General features: G+C 35.9%; 2 protein-coding genes across 2 annotated transcripts; both read right to left on the reverse strand.

The window, feature by feature from the left end:
* Positions 1-9195: 9195 nt before the first annotated feature.
* Positions 9196-10122, reverse strand: LOC122705511 (olfactory receptor 4N5). Its single transcript, XM_043920931.1, has one exon. The coding sequence runs from the start codon at positions 10120-10122 to the stop codon at positions 9196-9198; it is 927 nt and encodes a 308-aa protein (XP_043776866.1).
* A 9465-nt stretch (positions 10123-19587) lies between these two features.
* On the reverse strand, positions 19588-20517 carry LOC122705320 (olfactory receptor 4L1-like). Its single transcript, XM_043920607.1, has one exon. It carries the CDS (start codon positions 20515-20517, stop codon positions 19588-19590), a length of 930 nt encoding a protein of 309 aa, XP_043776542.1.
* Positions 20518-23991: the final 3474 nt, after the last annotated feature.

Consider the following 23991-nt stretch of genomic DNA (forward strand, 5'->3'; position numbering starts at 1 on the left):
CTCAGATTACTATCAGTAGGACACACATTTGATAAATGGCCATACTCTAACCATTATGTTTGACACCATTACTCAGAGTAGCATAGAAGCTTCTTTCTTTCACGTGTTAGTAAGATAGAAAATGGAAATCTTTGATATATGATTCAACATTTCTTCTATGTGCCTTGTACTCTTAATGCAAGATAATGATTTTATCTAAGCTATAGCCACTGGATCTTTGTGACCCCATGAATCTCAGCATGCCAGGCCTCCCTGTCCGTCACCAGCCCCTGGAATCTACCCAAACTCATGTCCTTTGAGTTGGCGATGCCATCCAACCATCTCATCCTCTGTCGTCCCCTTCTCCTCCTGCCCTCAATCTTTCCCAGCATCAGGGTCTTTTCAAATGAGTCAGCTCTTCACATCAGGTGGCCAAAGTATTGGAGTTTCAGCTTCAACAGCAGTGCTTCCAATGCACCCCCAGGACTGATCTCCTTTAGGATGGACTGGTTGGATCTCCTTGCAGTCCTAGGGACTCTCAAGAGTCTTCTCCAACATCACAGTTCAAAAGCATCAATTCTTTGGAACTCAGTTTCTTTATACTCCAACTCTCACATCCATACATTACTGGAAAAACTATGTTTGTTTAAATATATGGCAATTTTCAGACTGCTGTCACTGGAAAGTTTGTCATATATTCCTCTCCATAATTCTGAACAAGTGTAATGAAAGCATCAATATTTTGTATGTGTTGAAACTCTGTGATTGACCAAGCCATGAATCAGGCATTTTATCCTTGCAGTTTTGTTATCTATCTCCCTTTAAAAATAATTGTATCCCTAGAAACAAATATTCAAATTCCTCTATATTATGTAGTAGCTCAAAGAATAAAGTCATTTAACCTGATCAAGATAGCCAAGCAATTAAAATATCTTGAAAACATACCCCTTTCTCTAAGAAGAATTTCTTTGGCCTGAGTTGCTGCCTTAATTCCCAGTAATCATGATTAGAGTGATTTTCATATTTTTTCCACTTATATAAAAATAAGCTTTTTTTCCAGTGCAATTTCACTCTTCAACCCTCACCTCAGTTATTATTTTGGCATTTGAATTTTATCATTTATAGACACATTTATATCATAAATGAACTAACATGATAGATGTGATATATAGGTAAAGTAACACATCAGGATTATGTAACCTACCGGGTGCACTTGTGCTTTAGAAGTAACATCACTATGAAATCCTGAATGCTCAGTTATTATCCAGTGATTTTATTTTCTGCTCTGGACTTCAAACTGCTCAGTATATAAATGTATCCCTTAATAGGAGGTATAAAGGAGAAAACTCACTTGATGTTTCAGAGTCCTCAGAGACTGGCAGTAAAAAGTAACTGGGCTTGTTAAAAGAGACTTTTGCCATTACAGAAATTGAGACACCATTTTTCAATTCTCAAATTGACAATTCTTTAAAGGCTACAATAGATAATCAACGGGGGTTTGGAAGCTGTCACTAGTTGTAAATTGTGGGATTTTCATATAGTTTTTTTTCTTTTGTTGTAGTTTAATTTCTAAAATAAGCATTAAGAAATGTTATATTTAGGCAAATATATATATGTTCTAGGTGACTTTAACTGCAAATTTTATTAAGGTTGAAAATGTCACATTTAAACTGAAATCTGTTAAAATTTTTTTGAGAAATGATATGAGGAAATTTTCCATCATTCCAAAGACATAATTACTCCACTAACAATTTGTTATGCTTTTTTTTTTGCGGGGGGGGGGGGGGGGGGCGTCTGCTCATTTTCTTCCTTGTCTTGGCTGTTAACTTTTGAGGAGGTCCTACACACTTTATTTTTACTCTTTATGTTTGATGGTATATTTTAGTGTTAGAAAGATCTTGTCCTTTCTCATTGCTTAATTCATTCAAAGGGTTCTTGTATGTTTTTATATCTTTCTTATTCTAAATTAAATTGATTTATTTTCTAAAATTAAAACAAGTTCTGCTAGTCATTTTGATATCACAATATTAAACTTAAAAAAATGTAGAAAAAATTCAGAAAATTACAAATTTGAGTCTTCTAAGAAATTCTTACATGCCTTTAAATATTTACTATCATGGCACAGCAAAATTTTGTCACATTTGTTTTTTCAACACATTTTTTGCTAACACTATTTGTTAAATCTAATTTTGCACATTTTGTACTTGGGTGCTACACTTACTATTAAGTTTTCCCCTAACATGATTGATCTTACTGTTACTGTTTTTGTTTTCCATATGTAGGTGGTAAATGGTATCATTGCTTACATCTCATTTCTAATAATTTTTCTACTACTTTCTCTTTGTGTTAGGTTAATGATAAATGATCTCCAAACATTAATACTTTTTCTATTACTTATCCTGTTAACTAAAATTTTCTAGCAATACTGAGTAGCAGTGACAATAACTGCTATGGGCAAAACTTGTTCGCTTCCCAACCATGACTTTCTTTTTTCTTGATAATGACACCTCATTTTCTTGGGATTAGTTGCCTATGTACTTCCATGAAGCCTCAAACTCTATAAAAAGCTGCATCTCACTAACCAAGGTCAATCCCAACTCCACTATTTTCCTCACCAGTGTCTAGTTTAGCCATGATCGTAGACCATGTAGCAGAGACTGCTATTATCTGCTGTGTGGCCTTCTCCTGTTCTTCATATGTAATTGATACCTGAATTCATTTAGAGACATGTACAGCCTCCCTTGTAATTAGAATTGGTAAACAGCATGAAATAAAACAATAGTATCATGAGGCTACTTGGTGGAAATTCCCTATAAGGGCTGACTGATCAAAAAGTTATGCTCTTTTCCTGTTGCTAACCCTATATAATCCAAGTCTATGCCCCGACCAGTAATGCTGAAGAAGCTGAAGTTGAATGGTTCTATGAAGATCTACAAGACCTTCTAGAATTAACACCCAAAAAAGATGTCCTTTTCATTATAGGGGACTGGAATGCAAAAGTAGGAAGTCAAGAAACACCTGGAATAACAGGCAAATTTGGCCTTGGAGTACAGAATGAAGCAGGGCAAAGGCGAATAGAGTTTGCCAAGAGAACACACTAGTCATAGCAAACACCCTCTTTCAACAACACAAGAGAAGACTCTACACATGGACATCACCAGATGGCCAACACCAAAATCAGATTGATTATATTCTTTGCAGCCAAATAAGGAGAAGCTCTATACAGTCAGCAAAAACAAGACCCAGAGATGACTGTGGCTTAGATCATGAACTCCTTATTGCCAAATTCAGACTTAATTTAAAGAAAGTGGGGAAAACCACTAGACCACTCAGGTATGACCTAAATCAAATCCCTTACGATTATACAGTGGAAGTAACAAATAGATTTAAGGGACTAGATCTGTAGACACAGTGCCTGATGAACTATAGACGGAAGTTCATGACATTGTACAGGAGACAGAGATCGAGACCATTCCCAAGAAAAAGAAATGCAAAAAGGCAAAAATGGCTGTCTGAGGAGGCCTTACAAATAGCTGTGAAAAGAAGAGAAGCAAAAAGCAAAGAAGAAAAGGAAAGATATATGCATCTGAATGTAGAGTTCCAAAGATAGCAAGGAGAGATAAGCCGTCCTCGGCAATCAATGCAAAGAAATAGACTGGGAAAGACTAGAGATCTCTTCAAGAAAATTATAGATACCAAGGGAACATTTCATGCAAAGATAGGCTCAATAAAGGACAGTAATTGTATGGACCTAACAGAAGCAGAAGATATTAAGAAGAGGTGACAAGAATACACAGAAGAACTGTACAAAAAAGATATTCATTACCCAGATAATCACAATGGTGTGATCACTCACCAAGAGCCAGACATCCTGGAATGTGAAGTCAAGTGCTCTTAGGAAGCATCACTATGAACAAAGCTAGTGGAGGTGATGGAATTCCAGTTGAGTTGTTTCAAATCCTGAAAGATGATGCTGTGAAAGTGCTGCACTCAATATGCCAGCAAATTTGAAAAACTCAGCAGTGGCCACAGGACTGGAAAAGTTCAGTTTTCATTCCAAACCCTAAGAAAGGCAATGCCAAAGAATCTCAAACTACCACAGAATTACAGTCATCTCACATGCTAGTAAAGTAATGCTCAAAATTCTCCAAGCCAGGCTTCAGCAATATGTGAGCCATGAACTTCCAGATGTTCAAGCTGGATTTAGAAAAGGCAGAGGAACCAGAGGTCAAATTGCCAATATCCGCTGGATCATCAAAAAAGCAAGAGAGTTCCAGAAAAACATCTATTTCTGCTTTATTGACTATGCCAAAGCCTTTGACTCTGTGGATCACAATAAACTGTGGAAAATTCTGAAAGAGATGGGAATAACAGACCACCTGACCTGCCTCTTGAGAAACCTGTATGCAGGTCAGGAATCAATAGTTAGAAGTGGATGTGCAACAGACTGCTTCCAAATAGGAAAAGGAGTATGTCAAGGCTGTATATTGTCTCCCTGCTTATTTAACTTATATGCAGAGTACATCATGAGATATGCTGGGCCGGAAGAAGTACCAGCTGGAAACAAGATTGCCAGGAAAAATATCAATAACCTCAGATATACAGATGACACCACCCTTATGGTGGAAAGTGAGGAAGAACTAAAGACCCTCTTGATGAAAGTGAAAGAGGAGAGTGAAAACATTGACTTAAAGCTCAACATTCAGAAAACTAAGATCATGGCATCTGGTTCCATCACTTCATGGCAAATAGATGGGGAAACAGTGGAAACAGTGTCAGAGTTTATTTTTGGGGGCTCCAAAATCACTGCAGATGGTGATTACAGCCATTAAATTAAAAGATGCTTACTCCTTGGGAGGAAAGTTATGACCAACCTAGACAGCATATTAAAAAGCAGAGACATTACTTTGTCAACAAAGGCCCATCTAGTCGAGGCTATGGTTTTTCCAGTAGTCATGTATGGATGTGAGAGTTGGACTATAAAGAAAACTGAGTTCCAAAGAATTGATGCTTTTGAACTGTGATGTTAGAGAAGATTCTTGAGAGTCCCTTGGACTGCAAGGAGATCCAACCAGTCCATCCTAAAGGAGTTCAATCCTGGATGTTCATTGGAAGGACTGATGCTGAAGCTGAAACTCCAATCCTTTGGCCACCTGATGCGAAGAGCTGACTCATTTGAAAAGACCCTGATGCTGGGAAAGACTGAAGGCAGGAGAAGGGGGCGACAGAGGATAAGATGGTTGGATGGCATCACCAACTCAATGGACGTGAATTTGGGTAAACTCCGGGAGTTGCTGATGGACAGGGAGGCCTGGCGTGCTGAGCTTCACAGGGTCGCAAAGAGTCGGACATGACTGAGCGATTGAACTGAACTGAACCCTATGTTTTCTCAGGTCTAATTTGGAAAAGTGTTTAATGCTAACATGAGACACTGTAATTATTTATAGTTAAATAATGTTAATAAGCATTTTAAACAGAATTAATTTGATTACTTAAGTGGCACAATGACTGGGATGATAACAGACTCTTAAGGACGTATGAAATGTTCAATGTAAGAAGAGTTTTATTACGATATGTTAGTTAGTTAAGCTTAGTTTTCAGCAAAAGAGATTCAAGAGTTAACCATTGAGCAGATATCTACTGGCCTTATCATTTACTGCATAACAGAGAAGGTACTGTGCTGGCTGGTAGAGCATCAGAGTAATCATTTGCTATCACTTTTTTTTTTTTTTTTTTGCTATCACATTTGAACCATCCATTTTTATATTGCATCCTGCTGTCTTGGGATAGCATTCTCTAATATACACTCTTAACCAGTGATTATTATAAGTCATTTTGTCCTAAGTTCCCCTTATAGGAAGAATCTGTAGAATTTGTATTTTTTTCCTCCCACAACTTTAGACTCTGTAGTTCTGGAAGTTCTGGACATGCTTTCACCAGAAGATGCATTAAGATTTCTCTTTACTTCAACCTATTGCTGCCACTCAGTAACTACATTTTCCTTTTCCAAAGACTCAAAAGGCAAGGAAAGGTGCCACAGCCTGATAAAGAGTAATTTATCTTGGTCATCAAGAGAAGCAGTAGTACTACAGTATAAATGGTTGAGTCATGGAGGATATTAAAAAAGTCCAAATTGAAACATGGGATTGAACTATTCTATTTGTGAGATGAAAATGCCATTGACTGGTATTAATGACAGAGATGACATTGCAGAAAAAAGATTAGTGCACTTGAAATTACCAATAGAACTAAAACATGGAGAGAATAGAAGATAATTTTTATTATATGTCTCTTTAAAAAATAAATACTTTTGCAAAGCAAAAGTAATAATAATGTGTTGTTGAATGTGTTAGCTCAGTAAGAAAATAGTAGACACTGAATATACAACACAAATATAAAAGCAGGGAGGAGGTAAATGGAAGTATACTGCAGTAACTTTCTTTTTTTTTTTTTTTTATTAGTTGGAGGCTAATTACTTCACAACATTTCAGTGGGTTTTGTCATCCATTGATATGAATCAGCCATAGATTTACACGCATTCCCCATCCCGATCCCCCCTCCCACCTCCCTCTCCACCCGATTCCTCTGGGTCTTCCCAGTGCACCAGGCCCGAGCACTTGTCTCATGCATCCCACCTGGACTGGTGATCTGTTTCTCCATAGATAGTATACATGCTGTTCTTTTGAAATATCCCACCCTCACATTCTCCCACAGAGTTCAAAAGTCTGTTCTGTATTTCTGTGTCTCATTACACAGCCGTTAAAAAGAATTCATTTGAATCAATCCTAATGAGATGGATGAAACTGGAGCCCCTTATACAGAGTGAAGTAAGCCAGAAAGATAAAGAACATTACAGCATACTAACAGATATATATGGAATTTATAAAGATGGTAATGATAACCCTATATGCAAATGCAGTAACTTTCTTATATTACACCCAGAAATATATAATTTCAAAATTAGACAATGATAAGATGTACGATATATATTTATAGCCCTAGATTAACCACTAAAAATCACAGGAAAAAGATTACTAAGTCAACATTATTAATATGAATAAATATAAATTAATAATAGAAAATACTTAAAAATTTCCCTAAAAACAAGAAGGATAAAATCAGAAAAAATGGGTGAAACAAATATAAAATAGAATGTTTTGTCAGTTTTAACCAAACTGTACCTATAATCATGATATATATAAATGGCTTAATAACCCAATTAAACACAGAGATTATCATATTGGATAAAATATATGTTACAGACAAGGAGCCATCATTAAAATAAAGATACATAGATTAAAAGTAACAGGACAGAAAAGGAAAAGTAATACGTCATTGTTTGACTAAAATGTGATGTGCTGGTTGCCTCCTGCTGCTATAAAAAATTACCACAAACTTAGTGACTTAAAATAGCCGTAATTTATTATCTCACTATTTTTAGGTCAGAAGTCTGATGCAGTCTCATTGGGTTAAATTCATAGTGTTGGCAGAGTTGCATTTCTTTCTGTAAGCTATAGGAGAGAATTCATTTCCGTGTGTGTGTGTGTGTGTGTTTATGTGTGTGTGTTAGTAACTCAGTCTGACTCTTTGCAACCCCAGATACAGTAGCCCTCCAGACCCCAGGCTCCTCTGTCCATGGAATTCTCCAGGCAAGAATACTGCAGTGGGTTACCATTCCTTTCTCCAAAGGATCTCTCTTCCCCACCCAGGGATCGAATGCATTCTCCCACATTGCAGGCAGATTCTTTACCATCTGAATGCTGCCAAGGAAGCCCTCATTTCTTTGCCTTTTTCAATTAAACCAAAAGAAAGAAAAAATAGAGTAATACAAAACATCTGGCAAGAAAACAAGTTTTAATCTAACCATATCAATATCATTAAATATAAGTGATCTTTCATTTTTCACTATTGTCCTGCATTTATACATGTAAGTACATATGTCATATATGTAAGTCCCATGAGGTAGCTACTATTTTTTGTACAGTCAATTTTCACTGTGTACTTATTTACATGTATCAATATAGTTGACAATCTGCTTCTATATCCCCCAGCTTTATAATTGCTATGAGGCCAGTAACTTGTTTTATATATCAATTTGTTGGCAATGTTTTGGGATTATCACTGAGAACCATACCAAAATATACCTTTACAGCACATTCCATGATTTTGTAAGCACCTAATGCCTTATATTACCTTATTTAAAAAATAACCAGAAAAGTTTAGTTATCTGTAACCAAATAATGACTGATATACCAAATACCTATCATTATTGCATTAAGTGAAAAGATTTTTGAGTGAACTCATATTCCTTTCTAAGATTTAAAAAATAACCATTACAAATAACCACAAAACTCTCCAAAACTTTGAAATATGAAGTTAAACTCTTTCATGACCATTTTCCATAGGATATAACAGCTTTCTTTACCTCACTCCACCAAATTAGGAACAAACAACTACATCTTTAAGTGTCCATTAAGATTATGTAACAGCATGATACTTTGTACTTAATGATATTTTACTACGCAAAACCCTTTATTTAAAATCTCGAGAATCCTGCTTTAAATCAAATAGGAAACATTAGTCACTCTTTTACTTAATACCTTTTTTGGCATCTCTTTGAAAAATGAATAGATTGAACATTTTTTTATCACCTAAAATATGTGATTTTCTTGTACCAATCTCTCTAGCTTCAATTTCTTCCACTTTCACACTAACTATGCTATAGCTAGTCTATTTTTCTTTATGATTTTCAAATATATCAAGCTTATAAGATCTTTGTGTCCTTGTATTAGTCATCCTCTCTGCCTAGAATATTCAGTTCCTATGGTTATTGCATGGTTGTTCTTTCAAATCATCTGGATATCAGCTAAATACCACTCAATATCTTGCTTAACAACCAAAAATAAAGTAACTACCATCTCTCAAACTCTAACATGACATTATTTTTAATTTGCTTCAGAGCATTATCTCTTTCAGACATTGTGTCTTTTTTTCAGTTTAATAGTGTAACCTATCTTTATCTACTCAAATATAGTCACAGCAGATCTGGAATCTTACCTGTCCCATTCATATACTTAGAATAATGCCTGAAACCTGAAAGTGTTGAATAAATACATTATTTGCTAAATGATTGATTGATTCGGTGCATTAATGAATAAATATTTAATTCCAAATGAACTTACTCCCTTCCTTGGTTTTCCAGTCTTTCCATTGTATTCAGCAAACCATGTGATGACTCAACAACTTCCTCATGGAAGCTTTTACTTCCTGATTGCGAAGGGTATAAATCACAGGGTTCATCAAAGGAAAGATTACAGTGTGAAAGAGAGAAACCACTTTGTCAGCTGGGAAGGCTCTGAAGGGGCGGGTGTAGATGAAGACGGCAGGTCCAAACATGAGAAACACGATGATGATGTGTGTGGAGCATGTGGACAGAGCCTTGCTCTTCCCTTCAGAGGAGTGCCCCTTTACATGGCAGAGGATGACTGCATAGGAGGCCAGAAGCCCCAGAAAGCACAGGAGGGTGAGCAGGCCACTGTTGGAGACCATCAGGAGCTCCACCACAAAGGTGTCAGTGCAGGCCAGCTTGATGACCTGCGGCACGTCGCAGAAGAAGTTGTCCAGTCGGTTTGGACCACAGAAGGGCAAGTGGATAATAAGAGCCACTTGAGCAATGGAATGAGTAAACCCCCCAAGCCACAGAGCCAGCAGCAAGGCGTAGCAGGCTCTAGGGTTCATGACAGTAGAATAGTGTAAAGGACGACAGATGGCAATGTAGCAGTCAAAGGCCATGACGACAAGAAGGAACATCTCCCCTGCCCCGAGAAAGTGCAAGAAAAAGAGCTGAGTGATGCAGCCTCTATAGGAAATCACCTTCTTCTCAGAGAGGAAGTCCACCAGCATCCTGGGAGCCACAATGAAGGAGTAGGATGCATCCAGGAATGCCAGGTTGCCCAGGAAGAAGTAGAGGGGGGCTGTGAGGCCAGGGTCTGACCTGATGGTGAGAATGATGAGGAAATTTCCAGGGAGGATGATGAGGTAGAAAATTAAGACTAGTGTGAAGACCAGGAGTTGAACATCTTGAGATTGGGTCAGACCAAGTAGGATGAATTCTGTCACCTCAGTGCTGTTCTCCCTCTCCATCAGTCCTCAGTCTGTGGAATAACAAAGAGCAGAATACCATCTGTTATAACCACCTTTTCATCTATCCCCTAGCTCTTCTCCAAATAAAACTAATATTTTCCACATCCAGCACTTTGCCAGCTGAATGCAGTTTATGCATCATAGCTCTCCTGTGTTTTCAGTTAAGCTTTCTACCTTTCATTTTCCTGACTCTCCAAGACACTGATCTTATGGCCACACTTGCATTCCTATTTAAGCGTGTGTTTCTGTGTAATTGTGTTCCTAAGCTATTTTGCTTGAAGTGTACTAGAAATTTCCTGATTAAAGCAAAACTAGTCATTGTTAAGGTTGTCAGGTTGTTGGTCTTGTTGTCCGTGGTGCACTGTCTCTAAAGCTTACATTCGTTGCTGAGTTTTGGTCCCCTTCTTCATCTCCAAAGATATTTTGCAGATGCTTCTTTCCTCCAGTTCCTGTAGAATTCCCAGTTCCTGACTTGCAGCTATGTGCCTTCTTTTCAGAATTTGTGCCTTATTAGTTCCATTACAGTGTTTTGCTTTGGTGCCCTTGTGCAACCTTACTCTGTTTAGTCACCTGGATATCAGCAAGTACACTGCATTACATCTAACTTAGAAGGATTCCCCTAGTTGGGGCATCCCAGGTGACTCAGTGGGAAAGAATTCACCTGCCAATGCAGGAAATACTGGAGATGCAAGTTCGATCCCTGGATCACAAAGATCCCCTGGAGGAGGTAATGGCAACCCACTCCAGCATTCTTGCCTGGATAATTCCATGAACAGAGGAGCTACAATCCACGGGGTCACAAAGAGTCAGACATGACTCAGCAACTTAGCACACATTCCCCTACTTACACCTCTGACTGGTCCCCAATCCTGCATGTGTTCCACACCCTGTTCTTAAATCCTAATTAATACTAGTCCAGTCTCACTTGCTCACCATATATATCCACAGTCTACTTTTCCCTCAGATCTCAGGATGATAGCCAAATGCTATCCCCACAAATATTTTCTTGTAGTGTAAAGCTTATGCTAATATACAAAATATTTTGACTATCTCAACTAATAAAATCAAAGCGAGATCTGGAAATGACCGTATAGAACATGTAGTCTAATATATCATTTAACAGATGAGAAAAAATAGAGCAGTTTCAGTTAAGATTTTAAATTTGCAATGACTTGTCTTTTTTATTCTAATTAGTAAGTGATAGGGGAGGAAAGGTATGTGTTCTTCAGTTTAAACAGATTGTGTGTGTGTGCTCAGTTGTGTCTGATTCTTTGCAACCCCATGGACTGTAGCCAACCAGGCTCCTCTGTCCATGGGAATTTCCAGGCAATTAAGTTACTAATTAGGGCCCCATCAACTTGTATGATTTTATCTAGGTGCTTAAATAATTACTATTTGCTTATGTAAATACTTTGTCTTTGTGGGCTATAATCTGATCTAAAGAAGAATTCTGTTCATGACATCCAGAATTAAGGTTTAGTCTATATAGTGGTCTCCAAAATGGAATATGCTCATCTCAGTGGATAATCAAGATAATCCATTAGGGTGCATAAAAACAGTGGAAGTTCTCCATATATTATTATAAATCATGCTTGAATTTTTAAAAGTATTTGTGATTGCTAAGTTTTACATTACTATAACTGTAGAAACATTCTATAAATAAATATTCATATATATGATATCTGTGCATATTTGTTGAGATGAGTGATGTAAAAGAAGAAAGGTTGTTGACTATAACAACATATTACAATGTAGCATAAAGCAATATTTCACTTGATTTTTAATTACACACAATGTTGATTTTCAAAAATGCTATGCATACAATGGAATGCAATTTAGTAATAAAAAGGAATTGAGTACTGATATATATTAAAACATGGATATAACTCAAAACCATTATGCTATATAAAAGGAACCAGTCATAAAGGACCACATGTTGTATAATTCACTTTATGCAAAATGTCCAGACAAGGCAAATCTGTAGATATAGAAAGTAGAAGAGTGGTTGCCAAGGAATAGGAGTGGGATTGGAGTGACTGTTAATGAGTATGAGATTTCTTGGGAGTGACGAAAATGTTCTAAAATTATATCATGCTGATGCTCACATAGCTCATTAAATACACTTAGCACTGAATAATACAGTTTAAATGGTAAATTTTATGATATGTTTTTAATATCTCAATAAATATTATTTGCACTGTGCTCAATCGCTCTAGTTGTGTCTGACTCTTTGTGTCCCCATGGACTGTAGCCTGCAGGCCTCCTCTGTCCCTGGGATTTTCCCAGCAAGAATACTGGAGTTCGATTCCTGGGTTGGGAAGATCCCCTGGAGAAGGAAATGGCAACCCACTCCCATATTCTTGCCTGGAGAATCCTATGGACAGAGGAGCCTCGCAGGCTACAGTCTGTGGGGTTGCAAGAGTCAGACACAACTAAGGGACTAAACCAACCAAAACATAACTCATGGGCACATATTTGTGCATAAAAATACATATTCACACATTGTGAGTCTAAGAAAATTGAAATAGAAAAAAAATATCTTTGGTGACCTTCAAATTATTTAGGAGCTTCTTTCTTTCTTTTATTCACTTAAACACTGATTTGTCTCCACGTTCATTCCTCATTCTGCCTGTGGAAAGCTGCTCTTAGGAAAGTAAGTCAACAGCTCCCTCTATCTGTTCTTACGTTTTGTGCATTTCAGGTTAATAGTTCCAGGACAGAGGGATCACTGTGAGTTACAAGCTTTTCCACTCTACCTTTGCTTTTATTTTCTATCATCCACCTCTACCCCCTATTTGTTATTAGCAAATGAAAATCTATACCACTTAATATTTTAAATTCACTACTCTTCTCCCATTCTCATGTACATACCTTCTATTCCAGTGATCCTCAAATTGTGTTCTTCACAGAGATAAAGGACAGATGTGCCTAGGATGACTATTTCTCTGTAAAAAAAAAAAAAAAAGAATTATGAAAAAAAAAAAAAAGCCCCAAACAATGGATCTTAGAGGGACAAGCTTTTGTCCTAATCCTATAAAGCAAAGAAGTACTGTCAGCGTAGGCTAAATTAGAGATCTGAATGCTCTCATCATCTCTAATATTCCTTGTTATTTCAACTGGTACAAAAACACATCTGGCACTGAAGATGCATGGGTAGAGATGTCTATCTCTTTTCCCTCTTTCTCAGAGTGCAGACCTGCAACATCCATCCACAAGCAATACCGATCATGCCTAAGTTTCCAGCTGCTGTCAGATCAACTCCCCTCTGGGGACCTGATTACCATCCTGGCATCTCACTCTTTAATCTTTCCCCATTTATTTCCTGTTCTTGTTTTTTTTATGATTTCCCATTCTCCTCCTGTTAATTATACCTTAATACATTCATTTTCTCAATTATTCTTTTTATATTTTCTTTAGCTTCTTTTATTTTCAATTTTATTCTTTTATTTTTTTCTTGCAATTTCTCTTGCTTGTTATACCTCTTGCTTCCCCTTCCTCCTTGCTTCCTTCCTTATCATTCTCTTTCTTTTCCCTCTTTTTGCCCAAATTCTTTCAGTGTTAAATATTTTTCACCTTCTTCTTTATATGTATTTTATTTCATCGTTTTCCATGCCTGTTTTTCCATTAATTCTGAGATAATAGATTGTTTTTCTCATTCCGTGGTAGAGGGAGCATGATAGGTGCTTCCTAAGTGTTCACTTAGAATGGATTTTCTATAGACTGAAAATTCTTAACTTGGTCTTCTGTGCTAGGCCTTTTCTCCTGAATTCTATCCTCTTAAATTTACTCAGTCTCAATCTCACATTAGTTACTCAATCACACATTCTCTCACATGTTTTGTCTGTTTTTAACTCATTCTGATACATATGAAATGACTTTGTGCTCTAAAATTAATTTCCTTGATACCACCCTTGCCAAGATGAAAGTTCAAATATGACAATGTGGTTTCTGATAATGTATTGATTTCTATATTTTATTACAATATATTGTTTCTATTACTACAAGCTTTAAGAAATGTGGATCAGGCAGAAGAATAAATATATAACTGATAGTAGAGTTGAGGATTGTGTAAAATTTTATTCAATTGCACAATCACCCACACAGTATCTTATAAATTAAATGGAATAGTTAAATTAGATCACGGAAATTTGTATTTTCCTTTGAGACTCCAAGATTTTATATAGTATCATGAATATTATTTGAAGATATTCTATTTAATATAAGTGACTATTTCTATAGTTTGGTAACTGTATAACCTTGGGTAAGTCATTTAGTGCTTTAAAATCTTTTTTTAATCTAAAAAGGAGAAATAATATATCCCATCTTTCTGTTCCACGGGGTCAAACGAGACTCTCAGTAGCCAATTCACATCTACTTAGACTGAACTAAAACATCCAGTAATTAGACAAATTCTGGTAAAAAAATGATAAAGGGGACACTATGTCAGTAGATCTTTGGTTATTGCCCTGGAGTTTATTCCATCAAAGATGATGATGGCTTCAATCTGAATCATTTCAGGGTAGAAAATTGTGGATGTTCAAGAAAGTGCCCATGTAAAGTTTTCTTAAATATTTCAGCTAGGGTTTGTGAATCAAGTCTTTCTTGTTTTAAGATCCCTAACTTGGAGCCTTACGTTTGTATATGTTAGGACCGGATGCAAGAGAAAATACTCATGCCCACTGAGTGTGGGATCCAAGAAATTTGCAAACTTGTGAAGTCAGTGTAGTTTCTGGGACTCTTAGGACTCTGATTCTTCCTTTCTTTATATCTGATTTAGCGTGAGGAAAAATCATTTGTATGATATCCCAATTTAAATTCAGATGATTAATCTTCTAAAGCTACTGGCATTTATACTTTTTTATAATAGTGGAAATAGAGATTTTATTTTCTTTAAAGTAACACTAAGCACCAGGAGGATGTGGCAGAAGGTGTATTTGAGGGGCAGGGTAGAAAGTGCTGTTGGAATGTAGATCTCACCTTTTCTGTGTTCCTGCAACATTATCCTATTATCATGCATTTTCAGGCAGCAAATGTCCGACAGTTACAGTGTGAATTGTTTTCTGTTTTCTTCTTCCTTTCAATTTCTTTCAAATACAAAGACTGAGCAAAAATTTCACCTCAGCAGGTGTTCAGTGTTACTCTCAAACAAATGGCTATTATCTTCCTCCTGATGAAAAGGAGATTAACTGATCATTCCAGAATTTTTCCTTAAATATATATTCTCGTGGTGAAACATGATGAATTCTAAATCTGTTCGACAACTTATAATACAATAAGGGGTTTTGGAGTATTATAGCTACTTTAAGCCTGCAGAGTACTTCCAGTAGGAATATTAGAATGTCATTTAAAATTAGAAAAAGGAAAAGATGAGAATATTTTAAGGATTAACTGTTCAAAAAAGGTACCATCTAGGGCCACACAGGTCTTGTTAGGATTTAGAATTTGACATTTTATCAGTGACAGTGATAATGGAATGGCACATATGTTTATTAAGCATAATGAAAGTAGAAAGTCTAGGGAGATTATTTCAGATCTTATTATACAATTCGTACAAGTGATGAAAATACATGGTTGTTTAATAAAAAGTTAAATAGTGAAAATAAATCAATGGTAAATATGTTACTACCTGCATTTCTCTGTATAGAAGAGCTAGACAGAGAATATATTATGCTCAAAATATTTTTCAGGAATAATTCTCCTTAAATAAGAGAACTTCATGATGTCTTGTAGAATAGTCTCTCTAGGGATATGCTGTATCAAATGAATTATTCTACTGTGATTTTTATATTTATAGTTATTCACTTTTTTAAATGTGTGTTCAGCTATAGCAAAATGAAGACTTTTTAGTTTCTAAATTAATGTTATATGGAAGAAAAAATGCTTAATTGTAAAATATTAATTCAGCTTTTTGTTTAAGGAGTGAAATAAATCCATCACATTAAAATTAAAATAACAAACATCTTTTACAAAAGGAATACAATATATGATCAAATGTACTTTCATTCAAATTTATATCCAATTCAACCAGAGATGCAGTAGGAGATAAAAAGTTGGAGAAGAGGTAAAGAGATGAAAATAATGTTATTTATTTTTTCCTATTATAATCTGTGCTGCAAATAAATAACTTTGAATGTATGTCATTTTGCTTGGGTAAAATTAATATAATAATATAAATTCCCAGAAAGACAGACTGAAGCGTAATTGGAAAAGACAGGAGGAAAGAGTGAAAAAATGGAAAGACATAGTGGAAAAAATAGGAGAAAAGATGTAGAGACAAAGAAACCATGCCCACAGAGATGCCTGTGCCACAAAGGCATGTATGCAGATACAAAAAAAGGAGCAGAGAGAGGACAAAGGGAGAGGAAAGAGTGTCCAAGAGAGATGAAATATCTCTGGAAATGCAGTGTCTTGTGTTGTGGTTTTTGGGTTTTGTTTTTATTGGTTTTTTATATAATTACAGATTTCTCAGGGATCTCTGTTTTCAGTAATGATTGATAAGATAGATTCTAGTTCTTTGAGAAGCCTCTGAGAAGTTGAGGTGTTAGGTGCATGGATCGATTCTTTCCCTCCCCAGGGAGAAATTGAGAGCTGAGGTTTTTAATCACCAAGTAATATTCTATAATGTGGATATAGCACATTTTGTTTTATCCATTTATCAGTTGGTGAACACTTGGGGATGTTTTAACTTTTTTATTATTATAATTAAGGCTGTTGTAATCATTCGTCTACAGTTTGTTGTATGCATATGTGTTTTCATTTATGTTGCATTGATATTTGAAGTAAAATTGTGAGGTCATATGTTAACTCTATGCTTAACATTTTGAAAAACTGCCAGAATTTTCTTTAAAAGTGTTGTACCATTTTATGTTTCACCAGCTATGTATTAGGGTTCCAATTGTTCTACATCCTTGTTGACCTTTGGAATTGTCTATTGGATTATAGCCATCCCAGTGGGTGTGATGTGGTTTCTTATTGTGAATTTGACTTGGGTTTCCTCTTGATACTAATCATGTTCAGCATCTTTTTACATACTTACTGGCCATTTGTATATCTTTTATGGAAACATTTATTTAGATTATTTGCCCATTTTTAATTGAGTTGTCTTTTGATTCTAGAATTTTCTAAATTCTTGTATTCTGGATACACATCCCTAATCAGATACATGATTTATAATCGACTTCTACCATTCTGTGTATTGTCTTTTCCCTTTCTCCAGATTCTCAACTATGCTGAACTTTTTGTTTGCTTGTCTTGGGTTTTTTTTATTGTGAAAGTGTGAAAGTCTCTCAGTCATGTCCAGCTCTTTTGCTATCCCATGGACTGTCATCCAGTCATGCTCTTCTGTCCATGGCATTCTTCAGGCAAGAATATTGTAGCCCAGCAGGCTCCTCTGTCCAGGCAAGAATACTGGAACAGGTAGCCACTCCTTTCTCCAGGGGATCTTCCCAACCTCAGGCTGGAACCTGGGTCTCCTGCACTGCAGGCAGATTCTTTAGTGTCTGAGCCACCATGGAAGCATCTTTTATTGTGAGTTCTCTTTTAAAATCTTTCTACAAGAGTAAGTATAGCCTGTCTGAAAATTAAAAGGAAACCTTAACTGAAATTGGATTTGGGAAGGCCTGTAAAGGGAGCTCTCATGGCCTACCATCTATCCTCAATTACCCCAAACAGGAAGTAATCAGGCAGTAGCCTCAGTGGGAATATATGTATATAGTTCTCCCAAAAAGGAAGGACAATTGCTCTACTTTCCCAGCAGGAAGACAGAATACTTTCTTCTTGTCCAGCAACAAGTTCAAGTCAAAGGAAAATGCCTAAGCTCAGACTTCACCTGAACTTTTACTTTCTTTCAATGAACTTTCTTCTTTTGACTTCCATATGACTTCCTTTCCTTATCCCACTCTCCTTACTATCAAAGCTTCACATATATCTCACTCATAGTATCTTTCTGGCAAATGAGCTTTTCTACCTGACATGAATTGTTTAATAAGCCAATTAGATCTGCAAATTTACTCAGTTGAATTTTGTATTTTAACAGGTGTTTCAAACCATGTTTTTTTTTTTTTCAGGAACTCTTGTGTTTTCTTCTACCAAATACCCAAGCCTATCACTTTGAAGTTGCAAGTTAAAAGAAAATTCTCACCTTGATGTTTCAAGACATACAAAGAATTTGATGACAAGCCAAACCCTTACTAGGGAAGCACTTATTTTCATCTCCACTAAGAATCAAGTTTGAGAGACACTTTTTTTTTTTTTTCCCTTGCTGTCTGCTTCTGCTGGGCAGGCTTTCTTCTGATTTTCTCTCTTTTTTTTTTCCCCAGACTCTGAGCTCTCATTCAAGTGAAGTCTGAGCCATCCCTGTTCAGGCTCAAAGTCTAGTCCACAGTGCTCTCCCAAATTCAGTTTTACTAGCAGGCTCTAGGCAGTGGTATTCTATAGATGTTCTCAAAGTAGGCAGTGGTTCCATGCTGGTGTATTTTCCTGGAATGCCATTCAAAGTTCAAGCTAGAGTTCAGGTGCGATTTTTTTATAAATTTCTTTTTTAAATAATTAATTTAAAAAATATTTTAAATGATTTGACAATTATATATGTTTTGCCAACCGAGGGACTGAAGAGTTCCAGCGAGTTATACTGATAGACACAAAAATCTTACATAATATTTTATCAAATGACATATAATTCCATCTACCACTGAATGTATATTTACCTTGCAATTAGTTAGGATTCCTTTAATATCAGGTGTGCTATATTGTAAGACTGAGATATTTTTGCTTCTTATGTAGAAATAGAGTTGAATATAATTCTATGACAAATATTCTTAAATTATGATATATAATATAAAATCAGTGTACTTTTTTTTAATTGACATTTGAAAGTCAACTCTTCACACTTATGAGCATGTGGTTTCAAGGCTTCTCTTTGTAGTTCTATTGAAATTGTCCTTCCATTATTTCTTTTTCCTTTCTGGTATTTTATATTCACTCTGTCACCTTATATTAACTATACTATCAAATTTATTTATTTTTATTCTTTATCTCATTGGTTCAAGAGGTTGGAATTAAATTTTTGCCTTTGGTGTTAGCATTCTTTTAATCATGATTTATTCAGGATACCACATTTATGTTAGTATAAGTTAGTGATAATCATTAGCAATCTATATTAAAATAATCTCTAATAGTACCACTACATATTTTTAAATTTATCTCTTCACTAATAAATAAATATTGACTGTATCATAAAGTATTTAATGACATTATGTGTCTATTTTGCTGCAGATAACTAATTATCATTATGTGTTATAACAGCATTAACTGTGAATTTAAAGCATTTTGTCATTAATTTTTTCTGCACCAGTTATGATTCTAAAATAAAAAAGTAAAACCATGTATTATGTATAATATATTCAAATTATGTTAGCCTTATATTTGAAAGCTGGATTACTTACACAATTCTAAAATCTAAAAATTCTATGTGGAGCTAACATTTTGGAACTGTAACTTTCTCATGGCCACTTGCATTTTCTGATTTCTCAAGGTGTAAATAATAGGATTCAATAAGGGTGTGATAACAGTGTAAAATACAGCAAGGACTTTATTGCTGGCAAAACTCTTGAAAGGCCAGGCATAGATGAAGATACACGGCCCAAAGAACAGACTGACCACAGTGATGTGGGCAGACAGTGTGGACAGGGCTTTGGAGAGGCCTCCAGATGATCTTCGTTGCACGGTGGCCAGGATGACAGTGTAGGAGACAAGCAGGAGGAGGAAACAAATAAGTGACCACAGTCCACTGTCAGCAATGACAAATAATTCCAGGGTGTACGTTTCCACACACGCAAGCTTAATCACAAGGGGAAGGTCACAAAATATATTGTCTATGATGCGGGGGCCACAGAAAGGCAGGTTTACTGTTAATACCATCTGACTCATGGTGTGTATAAAACCGATTGTCCATGAAAGTATAACAAACCCGTTCAGCAACCTATGGTTCATGATTTTCCTGTAGTGTAGGGGTTTACATACGGCCACGTATCTGTCAAAAGCCATGGCTACCAGAAGAGTTGCCTCAGCACCTCCAAACAAGTGCATGAAGAACATCTGAGCCATGCATCCCCATATAGAGATGGTCTTGTGTTCAGTGAGCAAGTCTCTGATCATCTTGGGTGTGGTGACCGTGGAGAGACACATGTCCAAAAAGGAGAGGTTTCCGAGGAGGAAGTACATGGGAGAATGAAGGGTGGAACTGCAAGTCACTGTGACCATAATGAGAGCATTTCCCAGCACAGTAGCCCCGTAGATCAAGGAGAATGTCACGAAGAAGACAATCTGAAGTTCCCATCCTGCAGAAAATCCTTGTAAAATAAACTCAGTCACTACAGATCCATTTTTCAGATCCATTTGCTCAACTCAAGAAAAGTTCCAGAAGTTCTTTCTTATCTCAGATATTTTCAAGAAATGATTAGTGCCTACAAATTAGAGAAAATAAAATGGAAAAAAAAAAATAATGGTGTTCCTGTAGAAGTATAGAAGTATACAGAACGGATACTAAAATGTTGACTGTGGACCTGGGGAGTACACAGAAGACAGCATGACACTAAGCCTTCTATGAAGAGTTGTGCTACATGAATAACATGTAAATGAGCAGTAATATTACTATTGACACTTTTGTGACAGTAAATGCAATAATTGCATGCATTATGGAGAAATGACAAGGCTTGCTAACTATTAAAATGAAACCAGCTATAATTTGGGAACCATTGCTTTTGTCACATGGAGTTATTTTTTTTACTTCCAGAATTATATTTTCTTCTTTTTTAAAACTAAACATAAAGAAAAGTTTCTTTTGTCAATGCTCCTGTTAATGAAAAAGGGACTATATTTTTCACATAGTTCCTATGCTACATAGAATTTTACAACCCATGATACAGCTAATGACAGAAAAACCTGAATATGAAATTAATTCAATTAAGCAAAAATTGATTAAAAAGACTTATTTTGGCCTTTTACTTTATTTCAGAGGGAAAGATGACATTCATTTAAGTTGATGACTTTCCCAGCATTTGTGTCTCTTATTCTTCTTCCTGAGCAAGTCTTCTCAAAATATTTCTGCACTTAATAGACCTGTTCTTCTATTATGAATATGAAGGCAATATAAATGAAATGAAAGAAATTATTATATAGCTTAGACAACAAAATGTATTGGTAAAGAAACTTTTATTCCTCTTGAATAATTAATTGCCAATTTCATTTTATTGCTTTCATTCAATTTATGATCCACTTTGGAGAAAATTGAAGGTAGAAAAGTAATCATTAGCACTAGGATAGCACTTTCTAATCATTTTTTCTCCACATCTTATTTAGTAAATGAAAAATCAAGCTCTATGTAATTAAGTAAATCTCCCCAAGTCGTACGGAGAAGGCAATGGCAAACCACTCCAGTACTCTTGCCGAGAAAATCTGATGGGGTCGCAAAGAGTCGGACACGACTGAGCGACTTCACTTTCACTTTTCACTTTCATGCACTGGAGAAGGAAATGGCAACCCACCCCAGTGTTCTTGCCTGGAGAATCCCAGGGACTGCGCAGCCTGGTTGGCTGCCGTCTATGAGGTCGCACAGAGTCGGACACGACTGAAGCCATGTTAGCAGCAGCACCAGCCCCAAGTCCTAAAGGCAAGACCACTCCCAAGAATGCGTAGTGAGTATTAGATGAGACAGTGTATGTATAAGCGCCTGGCTTGGCACAGAATGAGCACCGAGAAGGCATATATTGAGTCAGTTATTCATGTAAATCCAAGATTAAAGTCTGAGAATAATTTATATAAATCCCTATTGCTGCTGCTGCTAAGTCATTTCAGTCGTGTCCGACTCTTAGTGACCCCATGACCTGCTACCAGACTCCTCCGTCCATGGGATTTTCCAGGCAAAAGTACTGGAGTGGGGTGCTATTGCCTTCTCCGAAATCCCTATTAGAAAAGTAATAAACCAAGGCTTGTTTTATTATCAGATACGAATATTTCCGCTCTTGCTCATGTGTATACAATACACATTACTTAATGTAACAAGTAAATATTTTCTTTCCCTTTTATTATAGACATTTTAAGAAAACAATTTCAGTATTGATGGATTTTATATTTTTTAAAACCTATGCACACTTATCCTAGACAAACCTCAAAACTAAGTGAAAGAGACCTAACACAAAAGACTACATGTTATATAACTTCATTTATATGAAATATTGAAAAACAAAAATCCATAAAGATAGAAATTATATCAGTAGTCCCCTTGAGTTGGGATGTGAGTGCCAATGGGCTTTGCTGATGATAATGATTTAAAATCAGATTGTGGTGATAGGTACACAAATATATGAATATAATAATAATCATTGAAATGCATACTTAAAAAAGGTAAATGTATAGTATGTGAATTATATTCAATAAAATGTAAACCATTATATATATTTTAACTTTTATTCTTGTTAAAATTTAGTGTTTGTAAGTTATAGTTTTCTAGTACTATAGAGCTGCTTGTACTCAAATATATTTCATTGTGAGATAATTAATGACCTACTGCAGTCTAATCGAATAGTTATAAATGTATTAATAATTATAAATAGTTAAATAGTTATAAATGTTAAAATAGTTATAAATGTATTAATATCCCCTATTTGAATTTATATTTTTGGCTTCCTTTAGTATTTGGAAACTTGCTCTTCTCTGCTCTTGTTAAACAGTTTCCTTCATACTTTTCCTACTATTTTGAATACTCATAATTTGTTTTGGGGAGTATTCAAATTTTCCTTCATTCTCTTGAATATGAGGGGTTTCCCTGGTGGCTCAGACAGTAAAAAAATCTGCCTGCAATGCAGGAGACCCAGGTTCCATCCCTCAGTCAAGATGAGCCCCTGGAGAAGGAAATGGCAACCCACTCCAGTATTCTTGCCTGGAGAATCCAATGGACAGAGAAGCCTGACCTGCTACATACAGTACATAGGGTTGCAGAGAGCTGGACACTACTGAAGTGACTTTGCACTTTAATACGAACATCCTGTAAGGACTTCTCACTCTTTCAGATTTATTTAAAATCTCATTGTATTAATGGTAGGTTTTATACAGAGATTTTCTAAATATCTAGTTTGTGTCTACCTAATTCTACCTTGCCAACTCCTGTTTCAACTGTCATTATATATGCATATTTACATATTCTGCCGACACTTGAAGCATGATTCCTATTCTGCTCCATGAGTTTCTAGGTTTTCCGTTATTTTCAATGATAGTATGAATTATCTGGATACTCAGGATTTATTTTTCTTAATTTTAGTCATGATTCCTAATCACATCATCTATTGCCATATTTTACTTTGCAATATCATTTTGAGAATATATACCTTTTAAATTTTCATGAAAATTGTTGGTTATAGCTCACTGTGAAATAAATATGTGATTTCATATCTTAGAATCCAAAACCTTTTCCTTTCAGCCAGCATGGAATTAACTAAAATACCATTTTCAGTGTATTAACCTTCTAATGAATTAGCTCTCTGTAACATTTTCACTTACCTGCTCTAAAGGCACAGTATTAAGAGAAGCATGTTCAAGGGTTTATTCAAAATGAGAAATCTACTTTTCACTCTCTGTGAGTCCCTTCATATGGTTCTGGATACTATTTTAGGCCTGTGTTATAAAGATGTGAACCACCTTGGAGGCAGATTTGTTGGATCTCTGGGACTCCAAATTTCAGTGGGAGTAGTTAAAACACTGAGGCTTCTGCCATAGTGTGACCAGGAAAGATGTTCACACTTAATTTCTGATCCTGGAATATGCTGTCACTCTCCTGTCATTTCCTGGAGTATTCAAATTTTCCTTTAGCCTCTT

This window comes from Cervus elaphus, chromosome 12, assembly GCF_910594005.1.
Source record: "Cervus elaphus chromosome 12, mCerEla1.1, whole genome shotgun sequence".
Classification (NCBI taxonomy): Eukaryota; Metazoa; Chordata; class Mammalia; order Artiodactyla; family Cervidae; genus Cervus; species Cervus elaphus.

Excerpts from the sequence above, each read along its gene's own strand:
- LOC122705320 (XM_043920607.1), bottom strand. The coding sequence starts at position 20,517 with ATGGATCTGAAAAATGGATCTGTAGTGACTGAGTTTATTTTACAAGGA.
- LOC122705511 (XM_043920931.1), bottom strand. The coding sequence starts at position 10,122 with ATGGAGAGGGAGAACAGCACTGAGGTGACAGAATTCATCCTACTTGGT.